Raw genomic sequence first — 16003 nt, 5'->3', positions numbered from 1 at the left:
GCCTTGTCTCTCTGTGGGATAAATGGCAATTACTTTTGAAATAATAAACAGTTTACTTTTTTTTCTATTTCTCATTTTCATTTGACTGCCTCCTTACATTACTTAATCACCCCACAAAATAAACCACCAGACAGCAATATAGTGACACAGAGGCTGGTAGACCAAACTGGGCTGGCTCACTTGCTTACCCCTTTTTCAGATTTCAAACTGCTGTTTCCACATGTAGTGTCACAAAAAAATTTTTGATAAAAAGTTTTAAATGGTAATATGCACCACATTTTAAAAACTTATACGTGTTACGTGCAGTACATTTCTTTCAACAGCACACGTTAGAACTACATATGGAAATGCAAACCGTATACTACATTAATACTGCTTATCTATTTTTTGTTGGCCACAGCTCATTTGTCCAGAATATCAAACAATGCTATTTACTCTCTCTTTCAATAAATACAAATTTAGAATCTTTCGGTGAATCAAAAATTCACTTTTCTGAAGTACGGCATGCTCTTTGTTATAATTTAATATTAAGTATATATCTAATGATCTCTAACTGGTGTATAAACAAGTTGAGAAGCTAACTACATTTTTCAGAAAACATGCTGCAATTGACCACAACACTGAAAATGGCTCTCACATGAATTAACATCAACTGTCACATGGGTTAGACCTGCTATAAACAGTTTTGAAAAGGCAATACAGTTTTAAGAGGCAGGTACAGGATTTTTCCTGTTTCTTATGTCAACTTTTAGTTGACTACTTATTAAACCACATTATTTTAGTACAAAATTCAGTCTAAAACTTCCATACAAATTAGTTTCTCTTGTAAAGATCACAGGTTTATTAGCAATGGTATCAAATCTTCAGAGATTTTATGGTTAGCTAAATACTGACAACCTCTTTAAAACAAATTTGTGCAAAAAATGACTAGAGTCTGAAGGTAAAACTATAATATTAAGTATTCAATTGGTTCTGGTTCGGGGCATGATTTGTGTAGTTTGAAGACTGATTTTCAACAGACTCTAGGTATGCAAGTCTTCTCCTCCTCAATTCTTCTGGATCCACCATGTCATCTGCCGGCTGACATTCGTTGCTGTCACAGCCTGAAAGTATAGACTTAATTAATAAAAAAAATTTACTGCAGAAACAGCTGAGTAAAGAAGCATGTTCAATTAATGAGACCTTAAGGTGTAGCTGACCATCTTCAATAAACATATAATGCACGCTGAAGTAGAGCTCTATACCAATCCAACATAACTAACAACTATACATTAATTTACTATGTACATATTTTGTCACCTGGACTCCCTAGTTTGAAGGAGGAGGGGTGCACAAAAAGAGTGCTCAAGCTACCCACATGTTGGGAAATGGGTAATGTTGCCAACATCTATTTTCTTAAAGGAAAGAAAAAAAAATTCATTACATGGTACCAGAGACCTTATCGGGCATTTGAAATAACTTCTCTGGTCAATATAAAGCTGCAATTCTGCACTCATACCACTGTGGTACACGTGCGACAAGTCTGAAAATTTAAAGGTGCAGCATAAGTCCCACCTCAGTTACCAGCAGCTTCCTCGAAAGAGACGATGGAAGGGGAAGGGAGGAGATGTAAAACATGGCGAAATGAATGATTTACTCCAGATTATCCGTATGTCCCTTGGTCATGGGGCGACCTATTATAGTACGTACAATGATGATTCTAGAAACTTAGTGCATTTAATTTAGTCTGCAAAGAAACATTGATGTTATTAAGTGCAATACGTTGATTATTTTGTGAAATGTGTACCTGTTACAGTACCAGTAGTGTGTGTGAAAGTAGTTGTCCATACTTTTAACAGAAAGAAGGTTACCAAAGGTGTGAGGTTTACTACTGTTTATGCCTGACAAAAAAATCCCAGCACTACTCTTCACTTTTAGAATTGCTGCAGTGTAAGGCCAAGCCAGTCACAGTATGCCCTACAAAACTGGTATATAAGATTGCAGGGTCATACAAACTCAACCTGTTCTGCATAGATAACCGACAGATGAATGTCCTCAGGAAGTGATTACAGGGAGGAATTTAACACTTTCAATGAGGAAACTCACATTTGCTCTTTTCAGTAACAGATCTGGTAATTGTCATCTGCAGTTGCTATGACCAGAGACCGTTAACTAATAGGCAATCATTAAAGTTACAAGGACAAGGTCTATTAATCAATGCTGTCTCTGTTACCTCCTTTCAGCTACCACCACAATTACTGGAATCACCTCCTTGAACACCACCTATCTCTTACTCTAAAAACTTGATTTTACCTTTCAAATTCTCCCTAGAGGAAACCTGATTTTTCTGAACACTACCCTGGTCTCAACCTTTCTTACCTCCTTGGATCAGATTGTAGCCAAAAGAATGGATGGATTTCGATGGAGCAACATCAGGAGATTCATTGCATGCAGGGAGGGAGGAACCTTCACATCAATCACATTCATAATTTTGCTCGTGACAAGCACCACTGTTATCTTAACTGTAGTGCCATATAGATCTCAACCCTACCCACCTTCCACCTGCAGGCTTATACTTCTAGTGTCAGCACTCATGAGGAAGAAGTGCATCAAAAGGGACTCCCATACATGATGTGAGACAAAGATTGACAGAAAGTGTGTGAGAAGAACTATTTAAAATTAACAAGCTGCAGCTACAGCAGCAGACAAAATTTGAAGAGCCAAATTCTTCCAAGGAGGGAAAGATTCTAATGCACGAGGGCCCACTGCAACAGGTGGCCACTTGCTGTAATATAAAATACACTTTGGTACTTCTCAATACTGGCCATCTGGACAGGATGGTCATCAAATAAGCAAATCTCGAGTCGGCATCTGCTGAAGTGTGGGCTTCCGCCATGAGGTCACTACTGCTCTGCCTTCATCCTGACAGGACAACCTGATAGGGTCGTCCCATCAGCCACAGCACTGATGAGCCAAGGGTCGAACTGAGATCCTACCAGCCACCGAGCCACTGGCTGCCTGTCATCTCCAGCCATCGCCAACCAGAATTAGGTCCAGGGTTTATACCCAGATGCCTCCACTGCCTCACACCAGCCAGACTAACAGCTGGCCAGCTTCACCTATGGCTGAGCCAGTACTGCTGGCAACCTGAGTATGCAGATATCACAAGATCTTTATGATGCAGTGCTGAGCTAGGCCTAGAATCATCCAGCTGCATCACTACTACTCAGACTGCACTGATGTCTGAAAGCATGATACCCAGTGCCCATCTAATCTGGGCACTTGCCTTCATGTAAACACTGCCGAGGAAAATAAAGACTACCATTGCCAGCTAACTGCTTTTGACTATCGTGACCCACGATGTCCTCCATCAAAGGACGACCACACTTGTTGAAGTGCACACAGTCAGGTAAATATTTAATTTTCCTTTATAAATTTGTAAATATATCCATGGGAATAACATACTGTGGAAAGTTTTGGATGCACATTCCACATTGGTGTCTGCAATAATGAGATGGTACAAAAATTATGTTTGTGTGTATGACGATTTGGTTAATATATATTAAGGTGACAGAAAATCAGTGTTTCATTCAGCAGTTAACTAAAGTACCTGGAATCCTCAATGAAACAATCAACCGAGCCTAGATTATGACAACGAGTTCAGTATTTTGGAAAGTGTTATGTACAGAAATATGATTGGTGCATATACATAACCGTAAACTCACCAAGTTTGCATTTTGCACTCTACAAATATTCTATGAATGCCCCTCTGGTCGCACACAGCGGTCAGGTTCATTCCGTACCTTATGTAGCAACATCCTGTCAATGGTCATTGCAGCACCACTGATGTATCCTCTAGAGCTGTTCCAGTGGTTTTGGCAGAGGAATTATGTAAACATGGCTCTTAACGTACCTACAAAGAAAAATGTCACTAGGTGTTAGGTCACGTGATCTGGGAGGCCAACGTAACAGAGCCACATCATCTTCACCACCATGCCCAATCCAGATATGCGCAAGTTTGCCCTTTAGGAGTTGGCGAATATCGGTGCTCCAATAAGGTGTACCCCATCATGTTGGAAGATGAAATTCTTTAAATCAGCAGTCAGTTGTGGAAACAACCACAACTGCAACGTATCAAGGCAAGAGGTGACAGTATTCTCACAGATGAGAAATGGAAAATACTGCTTCGTCTGTAACACCGTACGTAAAACAACAACCTTCATCAAATTTCATTCCTGCACCACAATTTCATGAGGATTTTCACTGCCCCACCTTCTTATACTGTGGTGAGTAACCTTTCCAAATAAATGGAAGGTTGCTTCATTGCTGAATATCAGTCTGGAGATGAAATGTTCCTCTTCAAGTGCTTCCTGTATTGTGATGCATTTATCTTTTGGTTTTAATTGTTGCATGGGCTGCAGACAGTATGGTTTGAAATGCAATCGCCCTTGCACATTGCTGCGGTATTCCAATTCATGGCTTCCATGGACTGTTGACTTTTTTGATACATGTATGAAACTTTGACTCATCCTTGCCACTGTTGTGTGCGACACACTTGGACACTGGTGCTTTTCTGTATACAGACACAACCAGTGTCCCTAAACTGTCAATACTAATGCACAATGCTCTGTTTACAAGGCAGTTCTTTTCCATAATTCCTTCTGAACATACACTGCATTGTTGCAACAGATAAACATTTCATATATTTCAACACACAAAAAAACTTTTCTTGCTTTGTCAAGGCACTGCATCTTACTGCGAACTGGTGGGCACAATGCAAACACTGAGTTTACGCTTTTCTTCTTGCATCAATCATATATGTACATGTAATAGTTTGGAAAATACAGAACTTTGAAAATGAATGAATCATTTATAGTAGCCCCTATAGTAGATCGAAGGGTGTGTCGAAAATGTTGATATATCGGTGATATAACCTGTGTAAGTCATGAACTTTGAAGTTATTACAATCCTTTCTTTTGAAAAACTTTCAATAAATGTTTACTTTTGTTTGCAATCAAGTAAACAAATGTAATGTGTAATGTCTAATAAATAAGTTACTCCAAAAAAACAATGAATGAATACTAAAATAAAAAGTCTGAAAAATAAGCTATCAGAAAATAACATCAAAATTAGCAAAGACCCAATATTGAAATTGGTTAAACACCAACAACAAAAGAGAGTGTGTGTGTGTGTGTGTGTGTGTGTGTGTGTGTGTGTGTGGGGGGGGGGGGGGGGGGGGGGGGGGGAGATCTATCTGTAGTTACACCACTCATTTCGTAAAATCAGACAGTACTACTTGTTAACTGCTGGCACTAACAAAGAACCATATGATTATGTGCGATTCAATACTTAACAAGAAATCATCACTGCTTCAGAATGATACCAGAACCTTAATGTCAGCAAAGTTTGTTCAATTTTCTCAATAACAGTAAGTGAAAACTGAATGTTGTAGGTATTTTTGGTGTGCAACTATAATATATAATTCCTGCTCGCATGAGATGGAACAGTCCACACATACTTTAACAAAGAACTCCACGAGTGTGAGGTTGCAAAATGCCAATAATGTTTACGGCATTTGAAACCCCACATATTGTCTACCACGCAACCATAATATTGGCTGCTAATGGCAACAGGGCAGGCCTGGAGGTATCCAGTGGTGAGCACAGCATCAGGCTATGGAGCATAGTCAACGAGTAACTCACAACAGTGCTAGTGGTGTTGATATGAAGCAGAGCAATGGCAACAAAAGAGAAAGAAAACAGCACATTATTTCTAAAACAACAGTTGTTGAAATTGACATTTCATCAGAAAGAATTCCAAGGAATTTCACAGAGTGAGAAAGAAGTGACAAAAGAAATATTAATGTTTCTTCAAGATGAGTCAGTGGAATGTATGGTGTCTTATATACCAACTGTCGGACATAGTACATGAGGAGTACAATGATGAGGATATGTTCGATGTACTTCATCATCACTGTCTGACAGGGAGCCACAAATCCATCTCCAATGAAATGTAATGAAGGAGACTCGTCATCCAAGGAGTGGGTACTAAACATAATTATGTAAATGGAAGATCATCCAAAGAACAGTAAAAAAACACAATTATGAAGAGATTTCGAATAAGTCAACAGCAATGTGACTTTAGTGCGTAAGAAAAGCTACAGATATTTAAGGGAGGACAAAACGCACTTGGTACAAAAGCTGATGTTTGCGTGTTTCAAGGATGCTCGATACAATTTACAGGACATGCACAATTGTGAGCTACAATGTAAAGCACATCAAATTGTGTGTGACATATATTATGGTGATTTCAAGGGAAACAGTGCTATAGAATTGGAAGCAATTTTTAACAAAGCATCAACTTGACGATGCACAGCAAACTGTGGAATCGGCCCAAGAATTTGTAAATGAGATAAGCAAACTTATCCCATCATTCTGTAAGGAATTGATTTTCAACTCCAACCAATCAGGATCTGAAGATGGAATGCATATGAGAGGAACACTGTAAATTAGAGGTATCAGAGAGTTATATCAAGATCAACTAACATTGTATTCATAGACAATTACATCGACTTTTATCCTGGATGGAAAATTGGCTGGAAAGTTATTTATTAAGCTGTGAGAAGTTGGAGGTACTCTGCCCCCTCAATTCTTTCTCATGTGCATGATCCTGCGAGGGCAATAGGGAGTATTTATGTAAGATCAAGCAAGAGTGGGAAAATTGGCATAAGGGAACAACAACTATGATAAGAGAACTGCTTTTGCCCAATAGTTGGTCACTATAACTAGCTTTTGCTCGATTCCTGCATTGTGTATACTAATCATACTCCTTTAGAGCAAACTATCTCTTCTGAAAAGTGTATGATGTTGCAAGTCATACCATCTGGAACCACTGGACAAATTCAGCCTCTGGATTTTTTTTTCCCTGTTCCTATAAAACATTATCATACTACCTGCAGTTATGCCTTAAATGATACTTGGTTTCACGATAAACTCCATGACAGACTGTTTCACATTCAATTGCGTGCCATGATATTCCATCAGTTCTCATCACCCATTACACCAATTTGATTCTGTACACATTCTTTAAGAGTGGATACCTCGCTGAATGTCCTGCATGATTGGCAACTCCTAAGGAGTTTACCTTTGATCTTGATGGTGGAACCTTTGTGATCACTGTAGCACGTCATTTTTCATTCTGAGCTCACATGTTGACAATGTCCATTTTGTGAAGTGTAATACATACATCCCATAGAAGGTTGATCTCTGCACCTCCTGGACACTCATTTTCAGCTGCCCTCCAGATGTACATGATGAGTCATTAGCACTATTATTTTTCCTGTCATAATTGTTAACACAACACTTTCAAATGAGCCTTCTTAAAGATTGAACTTGCCACACTCGAGGGATTCCTTGTAAGATGTGCAATTAACCAAAAATACAATATGTCTGGTTCAATGCTTGCAGGTAAATTTAAAACAAATTATTTTGTATTTTTCCAAACAAAGGGAGTGTACTCAACAATATACTATCTCATGCACTGCGTAACACCTCACTATCTGACTTTTAATCCTACTTTTGTTATTGTAATAATGAAAAATTTTATTTCTGCTAAAATGTGCTTGTTTAAGTTCTAATAGCTTATCATGAGTGGAATCATGCTAATACTCAAACGTATTACATAAATTTAGTAGTGCAACTCACATTCCAGACTCATTTGAAGAGCTCTCTGCAACTCGTGCTCATCATCACCTTCAGTGTCATTTATCTTGGTCTGAAGACTAAGGCTAAGAGCTTTCTGAAGCTGCAGTTCTTCATCCTGGCTGATAGTGCGAGGTATTGGTGGTGCTCCATCAGCTGTGTCTGTGGTAAGACTTAACTGCAAGGCTCTATGGAACTGTGCATCACCCTGTAACATAAACAATAAAGATCAAATCAAGTACAAGATACATCAGAAGTTGACATGTAAATTTATTCATTTATTTTACTTTAGGTTTCAACAATAAGATCATTATATGAGTCGCACAAAACAATCAAGCTTTTCATTGCATTAACTGAATAATGATTAAACACAATCAACAATTAAAGTACTAGTAAAATGGAACTGTTAAAAATTTAATTTCAAGTAATGAAAATCAGCTGGATTTGGGGACGAAGAAATTCATGGAATACTATTTAGTAGGAGCCTTGGGAATGATTTGGAAAACTCGAGGAAGATGGAAATTAGATTCCTGAAGACTATAAATGGAAAATATATCACAGTGAGTTCAAAAATATACAGTCTTTTATTAATTGTATCCAATTCTTGCAGAAGCTAGTTGAAAACATAGCCAGCAAAGAAACACATATTTTTCAAGAAAGTAAACAATGACATGCATCCCACATACAGATCATTTCTATGTTACACTAAATGGATGACGCTGTTGTTTCAAGCAAGTGTATGCTGCCAACAATAAGTCCCATGAGATTTAGTATTGTGAAAGTTCTGGAGGAATCCCTAACTTATTAATTAGAGTCCTATATTAACACAGCAGATGGTGCCCGTAGCAAGACACTGGACTGAATGTATCTTTTGTACTTCAAGTGTGTTGCTCCAAAATTAGACAGCATTGACCTGTAAAGAAGCCTAAGGTGGTAGTGTTTCCAACTGATTCTTACAATAACAATGTAAGCGATTCTGTTCTTATGAGAGCATCCCAGTTATTCTCAATTCCAGAAATCTGAAGTTGTGTACTTTTTTGGCACAAATCGGCGGAAGTAATACATCAGCTCCAACAGAAGAGTATATGAATACACATGGACAGTGTGGTGATCACTGTTGCAGCTTCCCTTGACCTGGTACCAGTGAAAGACGTGCCTGCAGCGGTGCACCCAATTGCAACACTGGACACAAGAGCAGCATCACATTGTCTTCTCAGATGAGTCCCAGTTCTGAATACAGTGTCACGAAGGGTGTGTGTGTGTGTGTGTGGACGCTCTAAGGAGGACAAATGCTGCTAGATTGCTTTTTTTATCATCATACGGGCCCAGTAACTGCTGCAATGGTATAGAATATCATTGGGTGTACAACAGCGTCACCTCCTACTTGGACAGCCAGTAACTTGGACAGCGACCATTAAACAGGAAGCTTCATCTTGTCATTGAAAGCTCCGTGATGTCACCTTTGAACCAAAAATGCAAGGTTGTATGCTGCCCTTGCTGTTCTGACCTTAATACAGAGGGCATTAGACAGTTCCCCTGGCCAGCACATTCTCCAGATATCTAATACAAAATGACTGCCAAGAACCTGGCATGCCACGATGGCAACAACCACTACAAGTAATAAACTTTGGCATCAAGTTAAGTGGCATGGAATGATGTACCTGTTTGTCATTCAAACTCAGTTCAATGCAATGTCCAACCACATTAAAGCTGTTATTCCTGCCAGAGGAGGCAGTTCTGTGTACATAACTTCATTCCCTGTCCTCTCCCACAAACTGAATCGTATATTCTTCCAACTACACTGTACAAACACAATAAGTAAAATTTCACATTTGCTATCATTGCTGGTTTGCAATATGAATATCCAGTAGCGTATTTCATGATGTAAAAATTAATTAAATTGGGTGCATCTTTTTTTAATAACCTGTGCAACAGTGGATGCTTTCAAATACTGTTTTCTCTGAAAAACAGCACATTGGCCATGTAACAGGCAATGCCATCAAGAAATTGATCACTGTTGGTAATGATATGGATGAAGTACCCTCCCAGAAGCCAGATTGCCAATGTTTCTTACTTTCTCAAACTAACACACAAGAAAGTGACCCTGAGATTACGAACAATATGGGTACACTGTAATTTTTAAATCAGGTTTGTGATGAAACAATGTCACTCATTTTGATTTAACCACTTCACAGCAAGGGCAGCCATGGGCCCCTAGAGTTGGTGCAGGCAACAGGGCACCTCTCCAACCAATGAGACTGATTTGCACTATGTCACAGAGAGGAGTAAAAACCTCTGTGACAGGTAAAACGCAAAATTGAATCAGCCACTTCGGCATCATCTGCTAGCACCAGAAGTCGAACATAAGCAGGTTTAAGGCTCCAATGTAAGGTGGCCAAATTGGGGCAGCACAGTAAGAGGTGGGCCACTGTCAGACAGGCATCACATCAACAGTCTGAAGGGTTCTCAGATCAGTGCAAGAAGCTGAAGGAAAGACTGCCAGTCATGGTCTCCTTTATGATTCACAGTTTATTTGGAGAAACCAAGGCACACTAACTTGCATTCCAAGTCTCCAACAATTGTCAGCTTACAATCGGCTCAAGGTCCGGTTCTGGTACCCCCTCCTCCAAAGTCGGCATCCTGGTAGCCAATCTGACCAACAAGTCAGCATGTTCATTCCCTTGATCCCAATGTGAACAGGAGTCCATACAAAGACAACTAACCATCCAGGGTGGTGGATGTCATACAGGAGATCCTGGATAGTCACAAGCAATGGGTGTCGAGGATAGCACTGACTGACAGCCTGAAGATTACTCAAGAGGTCACTGGAGATTAAGAATGACTCACCAGTGCAAGAATGAAGGTGGCTGATGGCTCGAGCAATGCCACCAACTCTGCAGTGAATACAATGCATCCATTTGGCATGAAGTGTAGTTCACTGCACCTTGCATGTGTGTAGGCAAAACCAGTTAGCCCATCAACCATAGAGCCATCAGTGTGTACCACGTCTGAGCCTGGAAGTAGGTCAAGGACATCCAGGAACAGGTAACGAAAAACTGTAGGCTCTGTAGAGTCTTTTGGCCCAAAGGAGAGGTCAGGGCAGATCTGAGGACAGAGTACACATCATGATGACACATGCAGTTTCACGCTGACAAGAGGGGACAGTGAGAACAATTGAGTTCAGAGCAGAGACTCTGTATGCAAACTACGATCATGGCTCCGAATCTTGGCATCTGTTGCGGGAAATAGATCTAGACCAGGAAAAAGGACACGGTAGATCCGTTGGTTGATTTGGAGATTAAAAGAACTAAAGTGCAAGGGTATCAGTCCCTTTTTCCTTAGTCATAGACGGCTCTGAGAGAAACCATACCCAAAAAGAATCCTTTTGCCTTAAATCTGGGGAAGGAACAAAATGCATAAAGTATGTGCGCACCCACACTGAAGTAGGAAACGAGAGTATCATGCCAAAATTAAAAACATTAACTAAAAGTGAAAAAAAAGCAGTGGAAAGTGTTAAAACAATAAAGTAGATGGCCTTGGCTAGCTGATCACAAGAATACAGAAGGATGAGCCAGCCACTATGCAATACACTAAGATCTCCAGCCTAAAAGCACACGGCAAGGAAAACACAGATGGTGAAAAGACAAACACTCAGTTGAACAGGCAGCATCAGAGGGAGTGAGGAAAAGCAAAAAATGCAGGGAGCATGAGGACCTGGGAGACAAGGCCAGGAGACCAATGTTAGAGTGAGTGATAAAAATCCCCCTCTCGAATAAAACTTAAAACTAGGTCACATGTTGAGGCATTGTCACCTATAATTGAAGAGAGCATGTCAGGGATATTAAAAGTCCACCTCAGGGTGGCTAGATTGGGACAGTCCGACAAGATGAGGACTATTGTCAATCAAGAACTGCAGCAAGACTGGGGTGGGTCCTTGCAATGGAAGACATGACCATGAGTCAGCCAAGTATGCCAGATGCGGAGCTCGCAAAGGACAATGGAGTCCCTGTGAGTGGCTCACATGCATGACCTCCAAACATTTGTGTCCTTTATAGCACATAACTTATTTAGCATAGTGAGGGTGTGCCATTCGGTATTCCATATACCTAAAACTTTACTGAGTAATACTGATCGGAGATCAGTTTCTGGTGCACCGATCTCCAGAGTTAGTTTACTGGTAACCTGTTTGGCCAGCCTGTCAAGTTCATTTTCTGTGTTTCCGACATGACCTGGAGTCCAGATGAAGGTTACCAAACATCCACAGTGTTCGTGGGCATAAATAGGCTACTGGACAGTAATTACCAAAGGATGGTGAGAGTAGCACTGCCCAAAAGCTTGTAGGCTGCTTAAGGAATCCCTACAGATGAGGAAGGACTCACCAGTGCAGGAGCATATATGCTCAAGAGTGAGAGAGACGGCTACCAACTGCAGGAAAACACTGCAGCCACCCAGCAAGGAGTGCTGTTCAGTATGTGTTGCGTGAGCATAAGCAAAGCCATCATTGTAGACTATCTCTCAGCCCTGGAAGGCTCCAAGAATAGAGAAAAATTGGTGGCAGCAGGCCTCAGGATGAAATGAGTCTTTTGGGCCTTGTGACACATCCAAGCAAAGCTGTGACTGAGGTATGGACCAGGGAGGTGTAGGTGGATTGACCCAGAGAAAAGGTGGTAGACGGGAAAACTCGAGCTCAGAAAGAAGGGACCAAACACGAACCGCCAGCTTAATCCCTCACCTGGACTGCTGTTGTGGATGGTGGATTACCCTGTTTGGGAAGACTAGGCCATAATTTGGAGGCTCAGACAAACTACGAACATGTACGGCATAATTAACAAGCAGTTGTTGTCAGCTAATCCACAATGGATCCCAACCTCCATGAGTAGGCTATTAACAGGGCTTGTTCAGAAAGCTTCTGTCACAAGCTCAACCCCACAGTGGTTTATTGGATCCAGTATCCACAATGTTGAGGGTGATGCCAAACTGTAAGCCAGACATCCATAATCAAGGTGGGACTGTATCAGAACTTTACAGAGCTGCAGAAGAGTAGAGCGATCTGCATCACAGCTAGTGTTACTCAGGCAGTAGAGTGTGTTAAGAGGCTGCCAGTACTTTTTGCTTAAGCTGACAAAGATGGGGAAGCCAAGTCCTAAAAAGCAATAAGTCTCAACTACGTTAAGTAGTTGGTCATCAAGGTAAAGTTCTGGATGTGGGTGGACAGTATGACAACAGAAGTACATGACGCAAGTTTTGGCAGATGAAAACAAAGCCATGGGTGAGGGCCCATGACTGCACCTCAGACGGCATTCAGCAACACCAATACTAAAAAGGCAAAAGTGAATGAAAAAATCATCAATATATAGGGAAGGTGATACTGAAGACACCAAAGCTGATGCTAGACCATTAATGGCCACTAAAAAGAGAGGAACATTCAATACAGATCCCTGCGGGAGCCCATTCTCTTGAATATTGGCTGACCTGCGGAAAGCAACAACTTTGAAGCCAGACAGTACAGAAGAACAAAAAATTCTGTAAGAAGATCAGGAGCAGGCCCAAGAGACCCCACTTGTGTAATGTAGTGAGAATTTGATGACTTCAAGTGGTGACAAAAACCTTTTTTAAGTAAAAAATGACAGCACTAAGGCATACGCCGGGAAAAGGCTGTACAGATAGCAGACACTAGGTATACCAAATTATCATTGGTGGAACAGACTTGGCAGAAACCACCCTGGGACGGAGCCGGAAGTCTCCAAGACTCAAAGAGCCAACACAGTCACAAACAACTTACACAAAACATTTGCGAGACTATTGGGGTGGTAGCTGTCCATCTCCAGGGTGTTCTTACCAGGTTTCAGCACTGGGACGATGACACTTTCATACCATTGCGGTGGGAACTCTCCCTTGCTCGAGTGAAGTTGAAGATGGCAAGGATGTGTCACTGGTAATCCACTGAGAGATGTTTAAGCATTTTATAGTGAATACGGTCTGGCCGTGGAGCTGTATAGAGACAATGGGCAAGGGAACTGAGGAATTCCCACTCACTGAATGGAGCTCTGTGTGGCTCAAGTTGGCGTGTAGTAAAAGAGAAGCGCTTTCGTTCCCCTTCTGTTGTTGGATATGAAAGGCAGGTTGATAATTCTCAGATGCACAAGTTCGGGCACAATATGCAGCAAAATGTTTGTTAACTGCATCTGGGTCAGTATAGATAGCTGCATTCTTGGAAATCCCAGGTACAACTGCAGGAGTCTGGAATCCATAAAGGTGTCTGATCTTCATCCTAACCAAAGGAGGATAGGTATGTGATCCAAAGATGGAAATGTACAGTTTCCAACACTCCTGCTCCCATCTTCTGATTAACTGGTGGGCACAGACACAGAGCCTTTTGAAGGCAATGAGGTGCTCCATTGATGGGTGCCACACTCATGACGTTGGACAGTCTGTCTACGATCTCTAATGGCCTCTGCAATTTCTGGCGATCACCAAGGCACTGTCTACCCCCCACCCTCCGGGGGGATCCTGAGGAATGGGGGATTGTCAAGCTGTCAGCAGGCATGTACCCAAATTTCTAGCATTTGAATCACCACATAACGGTGAAACATAGGGTTCAATGTCACGCCGTATATCATCCCCTTGACTTTTCAGGCAAATTATCACACTCAAAGGCCAAGATTAAGACACTGGTACCATCCCTGTTATCCTTAGGCCCCTATACATACGCCTGACAAAGTGTACACCTAATCGCTGTAGATTTGGAGTGCAACTTGTCATCAGGCTGCAATAGGATAGCTCAATGGAATAAAATCCCCTGGTCCATGTTTACAATCTTATTGGTGGGAGGGAGGGGTGAAGGAGGCCGGGACATCACCCAAGTTGGTAAAAGTGAGCAATGCACATTACAAGGCAGAGAATGCTATATTTATCAATACTGATCCGTTCTGCCTTTTGGACATTCCCGCCAATTCCCCTCTAAGTTCTCAAAGAAAACCGGAGGCTTTGTTGTCATAAAGGATTCTCATCAGACCTTGCACAAACTAAGTATTGGGGAGAATATATCTCTCCTTGACCTTTAATTCTACATTCCTCCCTTGCCCGCCAGGGAAGTGAACAATTTGGGGTCATATCTCGTAGCATTATATTGCACCTTACCTGGACTTTCAACCACCAGCGTCGGACAACTTCATCTGCTTCACTACGGGTCATCCGACCTGACCAGGCGCTCTCCCCGTGGGCACCACCTAGCCTCAATAGAGGACACCTGCCAGGATGGCCGATGCCGAGAGTCCCGATGCCTTAAGGCCAATGCCAGGAGTCCCAATGCCCCAGGTAGATGGGCATCTACTCCTTGCCACACGTGGCCAATCTGCAGCGCAGGCATTAGCAGAGCGATCACTGTGTTGCCAGGGGCCTATGACCAAAACGGTTCATGACCCCCGCCCCCCTCCCCCACTACAGATTGGCACCCCAGCTGGATATTGGATACAAATGAAGAATCCATTATCATGTAGAAGCAGTAGACGACAGTGCACAATGGACGTAAATTACGCACTCCCTAAGGTGTCCTTGCCCATAAGGCTGAATTACAGGTGCATTTACACTTCGATTACAATAATAGGTACAGAACATCTCAGTCCACAATGGAGAGATTATGCAGCACATAGGGCATCCTTGCCCAAATGACCCACACTTCAGTAGAATTTTGAAAGGTGAAGGTCAAACAATAAAATGGGACCAAAACTTATTAAGACAAAAACCAGGAGTCTCCTTTTAGTCATCTCTTACAACAGACCTCGAGTCTATTCTAGCCCCCAAACCCGCAGGGAGTTCAGATGCTCTGGGAAGCAGTAAATGTGTATTGCATAGCTGAGCAGCAGTTGTTGGCACCTCATCTGTAGTGAAGGGACATCATCCTCTGCAAATAGGCTGTTCACAGGGCTAGTCCAAAAGGCACCAGTTGTAAGATGGACCCCAGAATGGTGGGTCGGGTCCAGCATATGCAATGTTGAAGGCAATGCTGAGCCATATGCCACACTCCCATAGTCAAGACAAGACAGGATCAGAGCTTCGTACAGCTGCAAAAGTGTGGAGCAGTCTAAACACCAGCTGGTGATACTAACACAGTAAAGAGTATTAAGGTGCAACCAGCATGTTTGCTTAAGCTGACGAAGATGGGGAAGTCATGTCAACTGAGCATCGAAGATCAGATCCAAAAAACAATAATACTCCACCACGTTGAACATCTGGTCCTTGAGGTAGAATTCTGGTTGGAGTCAGACAGTATGACAGCGACAGGAGTACATGACATGTCTTAGGAGCGGAAAAGCAGAAGCCAG

At 41.7% G+C, this 16003-nt stretch overlaps 1 protein-coding gene across 1 annotated transcript in view; it reads right to left on the bottom strand.

The window, feature by feature from the left end:
• Positions 1–897: 897 nt before the first annotated feature.
• The window catches only part of LOC124795485 (ataxin-3-like), a 139100-nt gene continuing 123994 nt past the window's right edge, over positions 898–16003 (bottom strand). Inside the window, exons 6-7 of the mRNA XM_047259530.1 lie at positions 7683–7887; positions 898–1103 (exon numbers count right to left, since the gene is read on the bottom strand). Of these exons, the coding sequence (XP_047115486.1) occupies positions 955–1103; positions 7683–7887 (354 nt within the window). The 3' untranslated portion in view covers positions 898–954. The remainder of the gene's footprint in view (positions 1104–7682; positions 7888–16003) is intronic.

Source organism: Schistocerca piceifrons, chromosome 4 (assembly GCF_021461385.2).
Source record: "Schistocerca piceifrons isolate TAMUIC-IGC-003096 chromosome 4, iqSchPice1.1, whole genome shotgun sequence".
NCBI classification, from domain to species: Eukaryota; Metazoa; Arthropoda; class Insecta; order Orthoptera; family Acrididae; genus Schistocerca; species Schistocerca piceifrons.
The sequence above is the reverse complement of the archived record's forward strand: the minus strand, read 5'-3'. Positions and strand labels throughout refer to the sequence as shown.